General features: G+C 38.0%; 1 protein-coding gene across 2 annotated transcripts in view; it reads left to right on the top strand.

Annotated features, from left to right (window-relative positions):
- Positions 1 to 18,853, top strand: part of NFATC3 (nuclear factor of activated T-cells 3) — a 61,031-nt gene that overhangs the window by 29,276 nt on the left and 12,902 nt on the right. For both annotated transcript variants that reach the window (XM_021409024.1, XM_021409023.1), the window contains exons 4-9: positions 5,273 to 5,472; positions 6,504 to 6,676; positions 7,469 to 7,609; positions 9,467 to 9,522; positions 10,150 to 10,276; positions 11,908 to 12,954. In XM_021409024.1, the coding sequence (XP_021264699.1) occupies positions 5,273 to 5,472; positions 6,504 to 6,676; positions 7,469 to 7,609; positions 9,467 to 9,522; positions 10,150 to 10,276; positions 11,908 to 12,954 (1,744 nt within the window). The remainder of the gene's footprint in view (positions 1 to 5,272; positions 5,473 to 6,503; positions 6,677 to 7,468; positions 7,610 to 9,466; positions 9,523 to 10,149; positions 10,277 to 11,907; positions 12,955 to 18,853) is intronic.

Below are 18,853 nucleotides of genomic sequence, written 5' to 3'. Positions count from 1 at the left end.
CAGAGGACAAAACATCTCAGAGGCTTTTTTTCTTTATTATATTACTGTGGTGAGGTCTGGCAGGTTTTGTTTGGTAAACAGCTGTTTGAAAGAAAAGTAAAACTTGCATAGTAGAAGTTCCTTTCTTTTAGGGTTGTTTAGATAGCACGGTGAATTATACCATGTCTTTCTTTATACAATTGTAGAAAGTAAAAACACCTAATACAAGAAAACAGCTTTGTCTTTCCTTTGTATTTCCTTTTGCCTTCATATAACTGGACCTTTTCTCCTCTTTTGCCCTTACTGTGTAACTTCAAAAAGTTGTTTTAAGGAATATAGACCCCACAGCGATGCATCCAGCTGTCACGAGACTCTCAAGGAAGAAATAACTAGTTATTTTGATCCTGATGATCGAAAATGTCTCGTGAACGTATTCTCTTTATGCTTGGTAAAAATCGCAAACCAAGTATTGACCTGCGTGAGTTTACTGTGTGCAGTGTAGTAATGAGGCTGGAACTGCTTTGGCGTGAAGCTCTTCTGGCTTATCCTGTTGTGACCTTCAGTCTTTAGCCTTCCAGCTTTAGTTTAACTTACGCATGCACTGACCTTTGCTATGGAAACGATATAGAAACACAAAAGCAACTTGGCTGAGTTTCCTCAGCAAAGCAGTGGGTGGTGTATCGGTATTCTGTTACAGAGGAGGGTTTCTAGAGGTCAGTAGTGACAGCATGCAGTAACTTATTAGTTGGCTGCAGCACGCTGCTCGCTACTCCTGGGAAAGTGGTGTATTTTTTTAAAAGTAATTTTTTTTGTAGCACGCAGCTGTAAGATTGTGTGCGTTCCAGCATTTATTCCATTGATATGCATGGGGAGAAAAACAAACCAGAAAAACCCTTTTGTTTCTGTTAGTGTCTTTCTGTGAATGTCCCGTGACTGAGACTCAGGCTGATATTGTAGCAATTTCTTGTAATGCATCTTCATCATAGCAGTTCTGCAGCACTTACCAGTAGTTTGTGAATGGTTTAGTTTAGATACCTACGAGCTATGCAGAAACATTATGTTCTCACTGTGCACATCATGGATTATCTACTGTGGTAAGCTCAAGTAACAGATGCCAAAGCTTCACTAGATACTTGAACAAAACGTGATATGTGCTTTCTTAAGTTATGTAGGTGTTTTCATTGAAATAAAAGTAGCATGTTTTTTGATTAACTTAAATGTTTGGGCTGTTCACTATATAGTATTGTGTTTAACACAAATGAGCTAATAAGAAAGTGTAACTAACTCCACTGTCATTGAATCAACATTTCTAAGAGTCAATGTTTTTTGAATGAAAACAAAGCTATAGTTTAATGCATTTTTAAATTCCCAAATACGTCGTTTTTCCTAATCTGAAGTTGATTGTGGATAGTAAGTCTCCATTATTCACAAGATAGGTATTGCATCAACAGTGGCAATTCAGGATCCACGTGTCATCTTTCCTTTGGAGGGAGGCTGTCACATCGCTGGTTAGTTCGGATTCCTTGGTAATTCAGTCTCCAGTGGGGACTGAGGATGGCGGGTGTAAAGGTTTAAAGGTTTTGTCACAGTAGATAAGGCCTGCCGTCACCAAGCTTGTTCTTGTTACATTCATGCTCTCCAGCATACTGCTGAACACAACTACAGTTAAATAAAGTAGGAGTACTTCAAGGTGAACTAACAAAGTAATCCAGCATTGTCCTCTGTTCCCAGGAATGGTGTGAAATGGGCTGTTTTTAATGGCATGTTCGTGTTGTGCTAGGCACAGAATGTGGCACGGGAGGGGAGGGCCTTGAATGATTCTGTAAAAGAAGTAATCCTCATGTATATGCTCACAGAATACTATTGCTAGTATAATACTATATTTGGACTTACGTTATGACCTCAGCTCCATCGTTTAGTTTCAGAAGCAGAAGCAATGGAAGTTAATTCAGAGGGCTGTCCATAAGAAAACCAAAGCAGTGTAAAAAGAGTAGCTAGTCCAAAGTGATTCCTGAAAGGTACATATGGATTGTATGTTTTCAGAAGTCATTCTGTAGGCCTATTAATCTCCTAAGGGAGATTAATATCATATTTAGCGAATAAAAGGGAAGTTGTGCTTTAAATGCAAAACAGCTCTCAACCAGAATTAGAGATCTGTAGCTGTTCCCATCACAGTGTGAACATAAATCACAGTCACAGATACTGTAGGAATGTAATTGAGAGACAACTGTTGCTCTTTCTGACTAACACATCCCACTCTGGTATTAGTTTGGCCTTTCTGAAAAGACCAAAAAATGCTGAAAAGATACTATGGGAGCACTTACTCAGAAAGACACTATTCAAGGGAAATGTGCAGTGAGCAGACTCTGGAGATTACCATCACTGTAAGACTCAGTTCGTTTTAGTCCCCAGTAGTCTCCAGCTACCTTCTTACTAATGATGTGCAGACATCTTTTCCACAAACACTCATCTCATTTTTCACTAACACCTTGACTCACTGTCCCCCAGCAGAATCTTCTCTTTGATGAACAATGCTGTGTAAATTTGCTGGTTTACTCTTGTGGAATCCTTGTAATGCGTGCCTAGACAAGAGAAGCGAAAGTGCTAAAATCTAAAGCAGCTCTTTCCAGCTGCCTAAAGTTTCAGCTCGTGTGTACAGCTTCCCCAGGCAATTAGGTTTGCTGTTTTTTTTGCTGTTGGAAGCACGATGTTTAAACATGAAAACACCGTAAGTAAGCTGCACGTTGCTTGCTCGAAAAAGGTGTTTCCTTTGTTTTCTGTAGCTCCTGTTTCTGTGACCAGGCCCTGATTACACTCTGCAGCACAGGAGACAAGGTTATTCCTTTTCTTCACCACTGCCCAGCTTACTTAATCGCCACACTTACTTATACACATTATTTATATTTATCATTTTACAATTGTTTTCTTTTCACGTTATCTTTTAACTTCAAACATTCAATAAACACAATAAATCATTTGTATGAAAAAGTAAAATTTTATGAAGCCTCTTCTAGTTTTCCAGCATGTTATAACACTGCCTAACCGTATATATCCCAGTACCTTTAACAGGACTTCACCGCAGGTGCTTTACAGCAGTGCACGAGACAGCCGTAGTGTAAGCATCTGATTAACACAGTTCAGTGGTGGTGGAGGGAAGCTTCTTTGGTTTTGTTTTGAGACTGGTTTAAGCTAGTATTGCTTTTCAGTGTGTATGAAATCCTTGGGGGTTGTGTTAATGTTATTATAGAACACGTTTAATCATGAGATGCTTTATGTTTCTGATTCGTAACATGCATAGGTTTCCTCTAAATTATTATATGAGTGTATTCTTTCATTACAGTATTTTTCCTTGCAATGTTGTTGGAGCGTTGAATTTGACATTTATCTTTTGTTTAATGTAGTATATATAAACCAGGGGTACAGCGCACGTGTACAAGCTTGTATTACAAGATCATTGTTCGGAAAATGCACTTGATACCTTGCCGATATATAACTAATCTGTTGGTGGGATGGGGATTTTTTTGTCTGTCTTTTCTGCCTCTTTCCCTTCCTCCAGCACACTTTGCAGAACAATGTTTGGAAACTCGGCCCTCTGTGTCTTCCATAACGTATCCGAGCCAAGCATAGAGGGTGAACCTTTGCTTGGGAGTAGTGGAAGTAGAGTTAGAAACAGTTCTGAGCAGTGCACATGAGAAGCACAGCCATGCTGCTTCTGAGGCTCTACCACTGCAGCTGCTGGCACCAGCTATACTTCGCTTCACTGAGTTAAGCTCCTGCTCTGTGCACACTGCTGCAGGGGAATGAGTCTCCCCTGACTGCTGACAGACTGGCCCAGTTCTGTGAGTCCGTCTCTCATTGCTGTTATCTCTAGAACTGTTGTGTACATATCCATTGTTAAGGAAGGGAGGCATAGCTTTAACTGGAAATCGGCTTTGTCACAGTGACCCTGTTTGGAAGTTATTCAAGTTTTTGAATAGGTCTGGCTTGTAATTTTCATAGTTCCTAGTATTAAGAGTGGATACATTTCACAGTGCTCACATTCAGCCTCTGTTTCATCACGTTAGACTTAATTTTAGCTGAGGAAGATGGATGGTAGAGTCACAGTGTTGAAAATTTCAGCAGAGGTGGCTGCTGTAAATGCTAAATTAATATATGTACTTAAGTATTCTTTACATGTTATTTACTTCAAGTACTCTAAAAGAATAGAGATTTGTACAAGAGTGTTTTGGCATTACAATAAAATACTTTGGAAAGATGAAGCCTTGCATCGAGTATTAAAAGGAACTTATGCTTAATTGATATGAGTCCCTATGTCCCACTTTCACTGGAATGATAATTAAGAGTAGAACGTGCTGGGAGCTGGTTGTGTTGCTGTAGTTTACAGGTGACTTAAATGAAGGGCAAGAAACCTGTCCGAACACTGATGGTCACAGCAGCTTCGTTTGTCCTTTGACATCTGTAAATGCTTCAATATTGCACTTATTTACGTGGGCATCAACTCTGGTAATCTAAACTGTTGTTACTCAGTGACTGATGGTTTAGGGTTTTTTTCTGAATTTAGCTCTTTGTACAGGAAGCTCAAGAACAAAGATTTTATATGTTTGAAAGAACATAAGCCTATCAGTAGTAGTACATATATAGATGCAAATAAATGAAATCCTGTAAGAAATTTGATGGAAATTAGTCAATTATAGGACAGAATATTGCTTTTGATAAAAGCTGCCATGACTTTAAGCATGTGTACCTTTAGTGGCAGGTACTTTTCCTTCAGTGTAACAAGGATCTGAAGAGGTAAGGATTGTTCAAGCCCGGAGAAGTTGTGACTTTTTGATTTAACATTATTAAATCTGTTTTTCTGCTTGCCTATGTATAAGTGAATTACTCTTAGTAGCTGGAGTCAAGGAGGAGACAGAATCTGAGTTTCAGAACTGAAGCCAGGCTACTTTAGTCGTGTGGTAGAAGTTGAACTGGACTGATCTTTCCAAGGTACAAGGAGATTTGAGGACAAAGGAATCCAGAGTTCCTTGCCTTCCAAGTCTGAAAAGCAGCATAGTTCCCTTGCTGTAGTAATGGTCCAGAGATCACTGAGCCCAGAAAAACAACAGGAACAGAAATTCCAACCTGGTTCCTTTCTTTCCCCTCATACTCCTGCTCTAAAAAAAAAAAAAAAACCAAAAAAACAAAACAAAAAAAAAACACAGGAGACTGAGAAAGCATACACACTGAGTACTGCTCTTTCACACAAATGCAGAAAAATCAACTAACGTTTTACTTCATCTGCTTTTTTTGTCAGCTCCTGGGCTACAGCGAAAAGCCTGTAAACCTGCAGATGTTCATCGGAACTGCAGATGATCGCTACTTGAGACCTCACGCATTTTACCAGGTGCACCGCATCACTGGAAAAACTGTTGCTACAGCAAGTCAGGAGATAATAATTGCCAGCACAAAAGTTTTGGAAATACCACTTCTTCCTGAAAATAATATGTCAGCCAGGTACATTGCAGCTCTTTAGTTGATATGTCTTTTTTCTTTTTTCCCAATTTGTACTAAAGAAACATCCAGTAAAAACGCGTATTTTCCACAAGTGTGATTCATGACACATGCGTCAGCACTCAGAAATAAGTCTTCAGGTAACATTAGAAGTAACGAAGCAGGAAGACAAGGAAGCTCATGTGATTGATGGGAAGATGAACGACTTGGGGTTTTACTTTCCCATCTAATCTATACATATATATGACCCTACATTTGTAGAATTGCATGTGAGCTGTAACTGGCTGGTAGAGTGCAGCTGCTTGTTTTTCATTAATGTGGTTGTCTGACTTCTCATATCCTGACAGGCGTTTTCTCTTTTTTTTTTTAGCAGTTGAGTTATTCTGACATTTCACATCTTGCCAGGTAGAATGTGCCAAATCATAGCTTAATACTGGTTGGTTTTAGCAACAATTACACTGCTCTGTTCTACTTGGAGAGTCAGTGAAATGAGTGAAGCACAATTATTTGTTAATGCAGCATATTTATTTCTAATGAGACTTCTGAGGCCAACTTGGATTTCCTAAAGATACGGATCTTATGCTAGCTCCATGGAATGCTCCGAACCCACAGTAACAGTCTTCAGAAGCTTCTGTGTTATTTGACTGAAGTATCGTGTGGCTTATATGAATAATCCATAACCATACAGAATGGTAGCTGGGATGTGATGCCTGCACTTTTGTCATTCTCTCTTCCCAAGCAGCACTAAATATCATCCTTGTAAATGTGTACTGTGTTACATAGCTTACTTTGAACAACGTTAGAGGTTCAAAAAAGCAGCAGCTAGATGTTTGTAAGACAGAATGTATACAAATTCGCTTACATTTCTGACACTAACAGATCTGTTAATGTAAACATTTAGAACAGCATAACATGGGGAAAATTTGAATGTTCTTCCTTCTTTAACAGAAAGGCTTGCAGAGTATTCTTAAGCAAAAGTTTGATTCATTTTCTTCCATTTCTCTTCTAATCCATCCTTCCTCACCTATCTCCAGTATCGATTGTGCGGGTATTTTGAAACTTCGCAATTCAGATATTGAGCTCCGTAAAGGAGAGACAGATATTGGAAGAAAGAATACCAGAGTCCGACTCGTGTTTCGTGTTCACATCCCACAACCTAGTGGAAAAGTCTTATCTCTGCAGACTGCTTCCATACCTGTTGAATGCTGTAAGATTGCTTTAACTATATGTAATTCATACTCATGTTTCCTGCATGTCGTTCTGTTTCCTGATGTCATTCTGACGATATTTATTGTCAGAATATATGTAATGATTGTGTGTGAAAAGTATTGTGTGTAAGGAGCTTAATTAAGAAAAATGATACGTGTTTATTTGAGGATGGTACTTACCATTGGGCACCATAAAGGTTCCGAGGAGCAGCAGTTTTAGACTTTAAACCTAATATTGCAGTCACACAGTGAGCAGCTTAAGAAGCTCCTGTATGCGAAAGGAGGCAGCAGTGAAAGTAAGTACTCATTTTAGAAAGAAATAATACCTTTCATTTGCAACAATCTGTACCATTCCTTGGCTTTTTACAGCAATTACTTGATCAAGCAACTGAACTTGTAGGGAGTTCATGTCTTTAAATGCTGGCAGCAAGGAACCAAAATGTGACCTTATTCTCAGTTTCTGCTAGAACTCATTTTATGTATCAAATAAGAAAGTAGCTTTTAAAATACTTGTGTGGTTTTTTTTTTTGTAATTTACTGTTCCTAAATTTAGATTTGCATTTGCTGTAACGGTAGGATCTGTTGGGTTTCATGGCTCCTTGTTGTGTCTTTTAATAATTGTGTTGAAATTACGTAAATGCAGCAAACAAAGGTTAAATAATGCACAATTACAATTTATATACATAAATATGTGACTGTTTCAGATCTGATTCTTTAGTTTAGGACCATAGGAGAATTATTACTGCTATGGTTAAAACTATGAGTAATATTTTTGTTTGTTTGTTTTGAAGCTCAGCGATCTGCTCAAGAACTTCCTCAGATTGAAAAATACAGCATCAATAGTTGCTCAGTCAATGGAGGCCATGAAATGGTGGTAACAGGATCTAATTTCCTTCCAGAATCAAAAATTATATTTTTTGAAAAAGGACAAGGTAAATGCTTCCCTGCTTATATTTCGTAAGAACAAAACAAAAAACACTGCTTGAGCTTAATTTGAAGAAGAAAGGGTGTTTCTAAAAAAGAAAAATGAACTCAGAAGTAGCAATTTGAAACTTCAGTTTGAGCTGTGATCTATAGGTGGTGGTTGGCAGTGATTGCTGAGAATAGCACTTGTGATTCAGGAAGACAGCTGCAGGATAACTGGCTTTGAATAAAGATGCAGTTGATGGATCATACCATTTTTTCTCTTCCTTAATATAATAAAAGGTGCAAAATGAATATGGGAACTAAGGGAAATGTACTGTTTTTCATTGATAATGTTGATGTTACTTAATTTTTAATCATTATATGGAACATAAATGTTTATTTTGCTTTGAGGCTTTGGTTGCAATCAGAGCTTTTTCAAAGGCAGTGGCTTGGCCCTCCTGTTATTTCAGGTTAAAATTTTGAAGTATTTATCAATAAATATATTAATAATATATAATAAAATATACATCATCGCAAAACCTGTTAGTAAAATTCAATTCTTTACCTAAAGTCTAGGACTTCACAGTTGCATTCTATGTTTTGGTGGTTGCAGCAGTTCCTGCTAGTCTCAAATACAGATAGAAAATTTACTAAGAAATTACAGACAATTCTGATATCACCAATTAATGGAATGTCGAAGCGGAAAACTGGTAGAAAAATTTTGCTGCTTATCTGGAGTTAAGCCCTTTTTTCCGTAGTTTTATCGTTTACCAGAAGTAACTGCTATTTGCATACCAATTTAATTTTGCCTAGGGAATTCAACACTCAAAAACCCTATGAAAATACCTTTGCTACTCTTTCTTGAAAAGTTGAAACCAGGTATCCAGGTTCCAGCAGTGATAGTTTAACCTGATAATGTTACGCTCTCGATACTAGAGGGAAGATTAGGGAAAAAGACATCAGTGTACTAGGACAGCCAGTCCTGAATTTTCAAGTATTTTCTATAGATACTAATTGTAGGAAGAAGCATTAAGATAACAGTGCAAATCCAGAGCAGATACAGAACCAGGAAGGACTGTTGGATAATTTAACATCTCTGAGTAATGCATTTATCACTAAACAAAGTAAATAAAAAGGTTACAGCTAAGTCCAGTTCTACATCCTGGTTTTACCTTCAATATTTAAGTAAAAGTGTAGTGTTGATTTTAATTGGCAAATATAAGTTGCTTTTTAATATATTTTGATATGTATTTTTTCAAGCTGTACTTTTAAGCCCTTTTGAGGGAACATTGCTGCTAGACAGTAGATGAAAGATAACAGGTTATGCTAGGTCAGAACAAGAAGGTTCACCCAGGTGAAGTGACTTCCCTCGCAGCACAGACAGGTTGCCCCATAGTTGAAGTACAGGCCCTTTTGGCTCTGGAGCACGTTTGTCTTAAATGTATAACCTTTGGATATGCACAGAAGATATGGTATACATTGTTTCTCATATGGGGACTGAACCTGTAAACCTTCAGCATGCTTCTTTGAATAATCCTAAGTAGTATTAGTATTTAACTTCATTTAAAAAAATGTTTTGGAAAAAAAGTTTCTCCAACCACCCTGCCTCCTTTAGAGCCAGCCACAGCTGTTTGTCAGCAGGTGCTATTAAAATGCAGAACCTTGCACAACAGCCAGCTTCACAGTGCTGGTGTGGTACTGAAACTCCCAAGAATCCCTGTATGTTTTAAACAGATTGCAGTGTGTCTCGGGCAGCTGTACCTCTCACTGAACTGCTGCTTTATGACTGACAGTAAATGCACTTCAAGTAATTTTAAGATTAAGCATTTAAGGATTTCAGAAAATGCTTTTTGCTTCAATAATTTGTTAATTTCTCCCAACAGATGGACGACCTCAGTGGGAGGTAGAAGGGAAAATAATTAGGGAAAAGTGTCAAGGGGTGAGAAACTTTCTTTTTCTTTCTTTAGAAATCATGTTTTCAAGTGAGGAACTACTCATCTTCATTGTTCTGAAATTTAGACTTCATTTAGCAAAGTAGATCATTGGCTGATTCAGACAGACAACTGGAGACGTCTAAATAGTCTTGATTCTTTAAACTAGCCATTAAGATGATGTGCTGAAAGAACTAGTATGCTTGAGAAAGCATTGCAGAAAGAAATTCAAATTGGACAAAAAGAAAACTGAAGATAAGTTTTGTAAGATGACAAGTAATTTCCAGTGCATTAGTATCTTTCTTTCAAGCTTGAATGATCCAAAGTGCAATTCTTTGACTCCCGTTGTGTTTTATGCACTGGCAGGTAAACAAAGCATCATTTAGATGTGTTTCTTTAATTACAAGTGTTAACCTTCAGAATGCTTGGGATTAAGAAAGAAAAAACATCTCTGGTTAACAGTTTGCTAATACTACCATTTTGATACGTAATATATGCATACATTTGAAGTTCATCCATTGTAGAATATCAATTTGCTTTAGTTTTATAGCAAAACTGTTTTAGTTCTTCTGTGATTAATGGCAGTTTCATTTGCATTTAATACACAAAATTTTTTCATTTAAACTTTCTTACAGGCAAACATCATACTTGAAGTTCCGCCATACCACAACAAAACTATTACAGCTGCAGTTCAGGTGCAGTTTTATCTCTGCAATGGCAAGAGGAAAAAAAGCCAATCTCAGCGTTTTACTTACACACCAGGTATTAAATATAAACAAAAAAAAGCTGCATTTTATTTCTTGTTCTACGGTAAATGTTTGAACGTAGTTCAGACAGTCTTTGTGCCTTTGACAGGTAGGGAAGACTGGCTTTGAACAGTCTGTAAAATACCTTATTTAAGCTCACTGATTAAAATACTGAAATCTAGAGTAATAAGCTACAGTGCTACAACTACAGCCAAGTATTTTTTGATTACGCATTTTACAGAATAATTTGCATTTTACCGTTCTTTGAGAACGATAGTAAATCTCAGAATTTGCTCTTCTAATAAACCAGTGATGACATGGGGGCAATGAGGTCACAGAATATGAGGTTCTATGCATTTTCTTCCCCCCCATCAAATATCCATAAAAGCAGTTTTAGATGTAAGGAAAACAAAGAAAAGTATTTTTTTTTCCAGACATATTGCAGCCCGTTCAGAGAAAGTACTTTGGAACTTGAACAGAAGTGAAAACTGCATGTGTTTCAGTTGGAAAAAAAAAAAAAGGCTTAATCCTTTCTGTTCGGCGTGAGAGCTACTCGATAGACGGTGCCTGCTGCTTTGCCTGCTGCTTCCTTGCTATTAAGAAATTCATGCCCATTGAGAATGGTCACAGTGCACAGGGGACAAATGATGGATTGAGATCCTTTAGCACTGTTCAGGGCACTTGAGGTCAGACGTGAAGGAGGCTTTTAAAGTCAGATATGAACATTGAAACAATTTTCTTGAAGATAATTTGTATGCTGGCAAAGAAAGCTTCCATTAATTTACACAATAGAAAATAATCTCTGCTTGCTTCTTGTACTCTAAAATGACACACTTCCTGCATGATTTGAGCAACATTACTTAAGTACGTGGTGCGCTAGGTATATATTTGATAACACAACAAATTTATGTGATGTGATTCTTAAGAATATCAGCTCCTAAGATAATTACAAAAATATCTTCTAAGATGCATCTTGTGTGAGAAATCCATAACCAAACAGTGGAAGTAATGAAACCTACTGCTTAAATAAGAAGCAAGCCTACTTATAATAGCAGCTAGAATTGCATAAACGTTTTAAACATCCATTTTATTTATTAATATGTTTAACGCTTCAGCATTAATGTAAAATAGCAACCAAGACGTAAAAAAGTATTTTTCTATTGTTTGTTCTTAAAAAAAATCAATATCCTTTCACTATCCTGTGGCTTCAAAAAAAAAAAACCAACAAGACAAGTAAAAGTCTGGTATCTCGTTTAAAAAAAAAAAAAAACTTGCATTTGCCTTTTCCTTGTGCCTCACTCTGAACTCCTTTCTGACTGTTTTTAGCTGAGCCTGGCAGCAGTCCCCACACACCCACCCTTGGTGTGCTGTATCCTTTGGATGTGCTGCTGGACTTCTCTGGCTGGGCTGCAAATGTCTTTAAGAGCCATACACTGCATGGGAGAGTAGTTTAGATGGGAATAAATGCTAGAAGGATTCTTTTCCCTTTATGCCTGTAATGCTAATTCTTAAAGTCAAAGAAAATGAAAGCTGAGCAAAAGGAAAAGAGAAATTAGAACAAGGATATTAAATACACAGACAGTAATCACCATTTATCACAGGATGAAAATGAGTCGGAATCGTAATACACGATTTTACTTTCTCTAGTTATAATGAAGCAAGAGCACAGAGATGAAGTGGATTTGTCTACTGTTCCATCTTTGGCACTGCCTCACACAAGCAACATCCAGGGCCTACATTCTATCCGAACTCAGTTGCCTTCACCAGAGCAAGGGCATCCTCACGACAATTTACTGTCAACATCACCCAGGAGCCTTGTGTGTCCAGTTCAACCACCGTATACAGCAATGGTGACCTCAGCAGTATCCCACCTGTCGCATATGCAAGGTAGAAACCTTAGTCCAAGCGAAGAGTGTCATGTTTTGCCCCCTGCTGTGGTTCAGTCTTTTCAGGTAACGTCAGCACCTCCTGTGAGGCCTTCCTATCAGCCTATGCAGTCCAACGATGTGTACAATGAACAGTCTGGTCTTCCTATGAACTCTGCCTCCAGCCAAGGATTTGATTCTATTTCATTTCAGCAAGACACAGCTGTACCTCATCTGATAAATCTTAGCTGCCAAGCTCTACCACCAATGCCCTTCCATTCTTCAAATCCAGGTTCTGTGTCAACATCAAGTACAGCAGGGCACCCGCTAGCACGCTCAGCACATTCAGGACAGTCATCTTCGCACCTGCCGTCAATGGGATACCATTGCCCAAGCGCTGGGCAGGCCTCCATCCCTTCTGCAATGAGTCGCTCCCTTGGGCAATCTTCTCCCCAGCTGCAGCAAGTCCCATACCATTCTACAAACCCAGCGTCCACTTCCCCATCCCCAACGGCTTCCCATCCTTTGGTCCATTCACCGCTGTCTGGACCTTCATCGCCCCAGCTACAGCCTCTGCCTTACCAATCTCCTAGCTCAGGACCTGCCTCATCTCCCCCACCAGCCACTGTAAGTCACTCGGGACAGCACTCCCCTCAAGCACATAGTCCTGCATTGGGAGGTCTTAATGCAGCTTCGTCCCTAGTGCACCATAGCGTGTGCGATTCATCTCCATTTTCACCAGATGGGGCAGCTATTAACATTAAACCAGAACCTGAAGATCGAGAGTTGAATTTTCAGATAGGACTACAAGACATCACACTGGATGATGGTAAGTGGATTTAATATTTTAATACTAGGATATAATTAGGCTAAGTCAAATCTCATTGGAGGAAAAAGGGTTATTTTGTTTCGAACATGCTCCTCTTTACAGAAGGATATTTATACTATCAAAGTGGAGTTATATTTTTGCATCCAAAATGATGACTTATTTAAAACTAATAGAAGTTATACGGTTACAGTAGTTTAGTGTATAGCTTGTCTGTAGCCATTGTGTTTAGTCATAGAACAGGGCCAGAGAATTAACTCCTGCATGTTTACACTTTATCCACAAGTAATTAATTTGAAGCCTCTTCTGATGATCTTGCTGGCACATTTCAGTGAAAGCCATCAAGATATATCAGAGTTACACAAACGTAGTTCAGAATGTGGTTTCACGGAGCTATCCCAGAGGTTCTGCGGGGCAGGCTATTTTGCTGAAAACACAGCACATGCATTTTGGCACCATCTTAGCTTCTTCCTAGACATTCTGTAGAAAAGCTGTCATCATTTGGCACCTCTGCTCACTGTAACTGTTTGCTTTCTCCTTACCACTTTGGCTATATTTTTGAGAAATTCACCAGCTTACTGTAAACAAGGACCGCAATGGAAAGCATTCTAGTGCTAGGGCCAGACCATAAAATCCTCAACTTCAAATACTTGGACAGCGTTAATTTACAAAGCCAAGTGGAAAGTAGCAATTATCAGATGCTAAGTGTCAGGAGTATTTTAGGCATACGTGAGAAGGAATTTTAAGAACACATCAGACTGAAGTGACTGAAAGATCAGAAGGCCTGGCCTTAAAAGGTATGTAGAAGGTACTTGATATTGATGATGGGCACCTTACTAGTATCTGTTTTCTACAGTAGGTTTATCTGTAGTTTTTAAATTATCCCTTGCAGTTATTTAATTACAACAGCAGTAACAGTAACATAAAGACTTAAGTGTAGGCCATCTGTTAAACATCCACATCAGTCCCAGTTCCTTGAATAAGTAGTAAGAAAATTTAGTAAGAAATACCATTAAAGGCACCGCATACTAGGAGGAAAAAAAATGAGAGAAAGTGATAGTACAGTTGGACTTTCAGTTAAATGGCAGTGTACTTAAATAAATCCCTGTTTTTAGAAAAAAATATTAACTGGATATTTATAAACTACATATCAGTCAATCAACTTTCCTTAAATTAGAAAGGAAAGAAGAGACTGATTCTTTCAGGGACATGCTGAGAGGAGAAGAGGAAGGCTTTAGGAAACGGAATATTTAAAATTTCTACTTCCATGCTAGAGGAGTGAGAAAGAAATCTAATGTTTCAAAAAAAGTGTTGTGTTAGAACCTGACTCTTATCCTGCTTCCCTTCACACCCACAAAGAAGATACAGAAATTGAAAAATGAAAAAAAACAACTAAAAAATCCACCTCAATGTTGTAGTTGATCTTTTCACACTGTAAGCATTATTCAGCATTTATGAGCAGCTCAGTTTGGAAGTTCTAGTCTGGAAATCAGAATGAATGCATAGAAAAAAAAAGAAAGCCAGCATTTTTTTTTCCCCCTGTAGCACAAATAGGAACTGCTTCTAGGAACTGTTGCTTAACAATGAAATGACTGAATTGTTTCTATACTGACAAACATTATATTCTTTTAATCGCAGGAAAAGCTGAAAGAGCCATGCTTAAAGGGCAACCACTTGCTAATATGTTAGAGAAGTATAATCAATATTCAGAAGATACAAATGACCACGGTTTCAGTAATTGTTATTCTTTAAATAATGCTGGCTGTTGAAGTTGAAGCCTCATAACCCGTGTCTAAATTATTTACTTCCTCCATGGAAAACAGAATTTATTCTTAAATGCTAAACAATCCCCTGGCAGCAGCTATACATTTACAAGCACAGAAATGACATCCATGCCAACTTCATATTACTGCCATTCAGTGATTGAATCATTCAGGAGTAGAATTCTGGGAAATGGAAAACTGGTGGGTTTTATTCTTCTCACTTAATCTGCCAGTTCAGGTTGGATGTGTAGCCTGAGACTTGCTGTTCCAAAAGTCTTCAGGTACATAGTGACATGAAACAAGCTGCTCAATGTTCTCATCATGAATAAATAAAACTGGTTAAAACTCTGTTTAACCAGTTTTAAATTTAAAAAATAAAATGTTTAGACATGAATGTTTTTTAATTATCTAATGTTTTACTGTGGTTTTTATGAAATTATCAGAAAAATTTTGCTTTTGTTTATTATTGAATTTTAGTTTCCATACAAATAGAGCTAGACACGAATTGCAGATGAATTATTCTAATTTTATAAAAACAAAAATCCAAACATAAATGCATATAAAAATAAATATGGTATATCTCCCAAGCAATGCATCAAACATGAAAGCCATATTTAGCTGGAAAATGGACTTCTAAATAAGTTACCAATTAAGGCAAGAAAACTGCCCTCAAAATAATGCCAAGGCAAAGCCAATTAATTTTTTTTGTGTGTCTGGATTACCACTCTTAAGTATTGCACGCAGTAGCTTAAAACAAACAAAACCTTGACAGCATACATAATCTTCTTTCTTTTAGTAAGGTGCACTATTTTAAATCAGCTTAGTAGAGATATTTTCTTTGCCAAGAAAATAAAATATTGAAACTAAATTTGAACGGTGTAGAGAAGTGCTACTTCTACTTTCTAAGCTGTTTAGCTTGCCAGAGTATGATTTAAATTTATTTATTAAAAACAGTTTTGAAGATGGATAGTAGTTGCTTAAAGGAATTTATGTGAGACTTCCCAACGTGAGTTTCAGTGCTCCCTTCAGCCACATGCAGGCTTCTTCAACAGGACATGTCCCCTCCCTCCCGAAATCCAAAACTTAGTGTAGAGCTACAGAGCTACTACTTGAGTCTTGATCCAGCATCTCTTGGAAGGTACAATATCTGGACTCTCTCTTTTCAGTTTTTTGCAACATCAGAAATACCAGAAATGACCAGAATGGAGCATCTTTTTTAGTTTAGTTTTATTCCTTTGCCCCATACATCATAGCACAAGCAGGGCTCTCTTCAGACTGTGAGTGAAAAAAGCTTGCAGAATTGGAACGCAGATCCTTTACCTGGATTACACTTAAAGAAAAAAAGGAAGTTTACTTAAGCCAGTGTGGCTTTTTGTTTTCTTGTTTTTTTTTCAACAAGATCTGATTGCTGTTTTAGGCCTTTCCAGATGATGCCATGAATTTGCCCTCACGTTTGGCTTCACGCCTATTCCCCACAATCCTTGCTTCCCACACTTTGTAATTCACTTAAAGAAAGAATCAAGATGCATAAGAAAAATCTAGATATGAAATTAGATAAAGATGAAAGAAAATGTCTGAAACCTAAGACAAATTCAAAGTAATTTGTATAGTATGCTGCTGCTTTTTCCTGCTTAGGCCCTTCTAGTTAGTCCCTCTGCGCAAGCTGGGAAATGTTTAGACTGGAGCTGCATAAGAGCAGCTTCCTACTCTTTATTTGTCCCATTGCCTTCTCCACCTCCTCCCCTCCCTGCTCTAACAGCTTTCACTAGGTCCTTTCTCCGCCCATCTTCCCAGGCTCCCATTTCTCTGTGTAGATAGCAGAATATTTAGGGCTGCAAGCAAGTGTAAACAAGAAAGCTAGTTGTTCGTTTCAGTCCTTTCCTGGATACATGGTCCATACTGTGTTCTGGTGTGTAGTCATCTAATAATGGTCCCATTTCTTTACAACTTGAAAAAAAAAATAGTCAAAGTTACATTCAATCTATTTGTCTGATGAGGCCCTGTTAATTTTTTTATTTTTTTTTAAAAGGCTTCCAGTGTGGTAGTTTGCCTATCCCACTGCAAGTTCTAGATTTAAAGCTATTCTAATGCTGTTGATCTTCCAAGGCTTAGTTTATTTTGCAGTTTAGAAGCGAGTCTACCTTGTATTTCATGGCTTTCTACAGTGATGAGATTTCTAACGTGTCCAATCGTATTTAGCCATTTTTAAGGCATTATGTCAGGCTATATTCAGCAACTCAGGATGACCTTCTGCTAATCCTCTGACATTCTGTTACTCATTACATCTCCATTACCTAAAGCAGGAGATTAGGAAATCTAGTACGTGGATTTATTATAAATCATAACGGGAAATCCTCTAACAGTTTAGTGTACATAAAGCAATAATTCGGCTTTGTCAGATGCATTCCACATAAAATTCTAAGCCACTTGCATTCATTCATTTTAATAGTTCTGTTTGCTAAGTCTCTAGTCAGTAAGCTCTCTTCCTTGGAAGCTCAGACTACACATTTTCTAATAAAGACCAGAATAGATCTTTACAGGTAGCTTTTTACTTCAGCTTAACTTCTGTGCAAGCTGTAGTTGTACCTTATTAGCAGTAACTAGTGAGGAAGTTAGGGAGAACGACTAAGTGGTATTTCTCTATACCTAATTAAAACTTACGAATTAACAGATAGTTACTAATTAAGCAGCTTCCTGCACAGCAAAGCGTGGAAGGTCTATAGGAACAAAGGGAATATACCGAATGCCAGAACAACCTGTTTCATTTTGCAGCATGCCTTGGCATGCATGTTTGTGGCAAGAACTCCAGCCTGCGGTGTACACAGAGCCTTCAGCATACTCCTGATTCTAAAATGCATTCAGAAAATTATACTAGCGTAAATGGTTTATCAGGGTTGCGTTTAAATACCATCTTTCTTTGTATTCTGCATATTAGATAATATATTATCAAGCAGTACAGGAATTGCAATAAAAAGCAATATACAGTTCTACATAGCTTGCCCCAGAAGTAATGCCTCCTGTAGTTTCCATGGAAACTACAACAGATACAAAGAGCACAATAAAACTACGTGATAGAGCAAGTTCTCTGTTGCACACCACTGTTTCTCAGCAGTCACCACCATTAACTACACATTTTTGCCAGTGATGAGCAAGAGCCTGCACACCATGCTCATAAAAATCTGCACCAGTGGAAGTGAACCACTGTTGCTTCTGCCACTGCTGAAACACACCCCCCACTGCCTCACTGTGCCCACATCCACTGCTTGGTCTCCGTAAGCACTCAGCAAGTTGCAATGAATGTCAGCAGGTGCCATTTTTTCCTAGATGGAGTAGGAATGCAAAGGCACAGCTTTGCTTCCTTCACATTTTGTCAGACTGCCCTTCTGCCATCTGTCAATGGCAGCAAAACAGAACAGAACATTGGTTCAGCCTCTACTGCCATACCACCAACATCCACCTCTGACAGGGTGGGCCAACAGAATAAAACGGGAGGTGTTACTGTTAGAGCAGCCCTCAGTTCTCATAAGCGTATGGACCCCTTCAGTGAACATCCTGAGGTTGAAGAAGATGGCAGGAAAAAACTTGAAACGTATAGAAATGTGCTAGCGTTAATTAAGAATGAAAGGAATATAATTAAGAATATATTAATATTATATATATATAATATAATTAAGAATAATTAAGAATGAAAGGAATAAAGATCCAGGCACTGAGAACTAGAGTAAAGGGAAAAGGCTGAAATCATAAGGAAAGGTGAAAGGATGTTATCCATCTGCAGTTGTCAGCAGTTAAAGGGTGTTAAGACCATATCTCCTAGTGGATTCATTCACTACATTGATAAAATTGATGCCAGGACTGTATCTTTTCAGATGGTCAGTTGTAGACTGCTAGTGTATTAGTTGTTTGGGTAGATCGTCAGGTAGTTATGACCAGCTAATGTATGAATCCTCCTGTTAGACAGCTGCAAAATGCCTCCTAACTAATGGAAGAGTACCACCACAAAAAGGTTCCTATTTAAGAATTAGAAGAAGTTAGAGACTTATTTTGGGAATGCAAATATAATGTTTACACCACGATGCGGATACTACCAAGAGCAGCAGGAGTGGAAGGAGTTAGCCTTGTCATTGCAGCACTGGCAC

Source organism: Numida meleagris, chromosome 10, assembly GCF_002078875.1.
Source record: "Numida meleagris isolate 19003 breed g44 Domestic line chromosome 10, NumMel1.0, whole genome shotgun sequence".
Classification (NCBI taxonomy): Eukaryota; Metazoa; Chordata; class Aves; order Galliformes; family Numididae; genus Numida; species Numida meleagris.
This window is presented reverse-complemented; position numbering and strand designations above follow the sequence as displayed.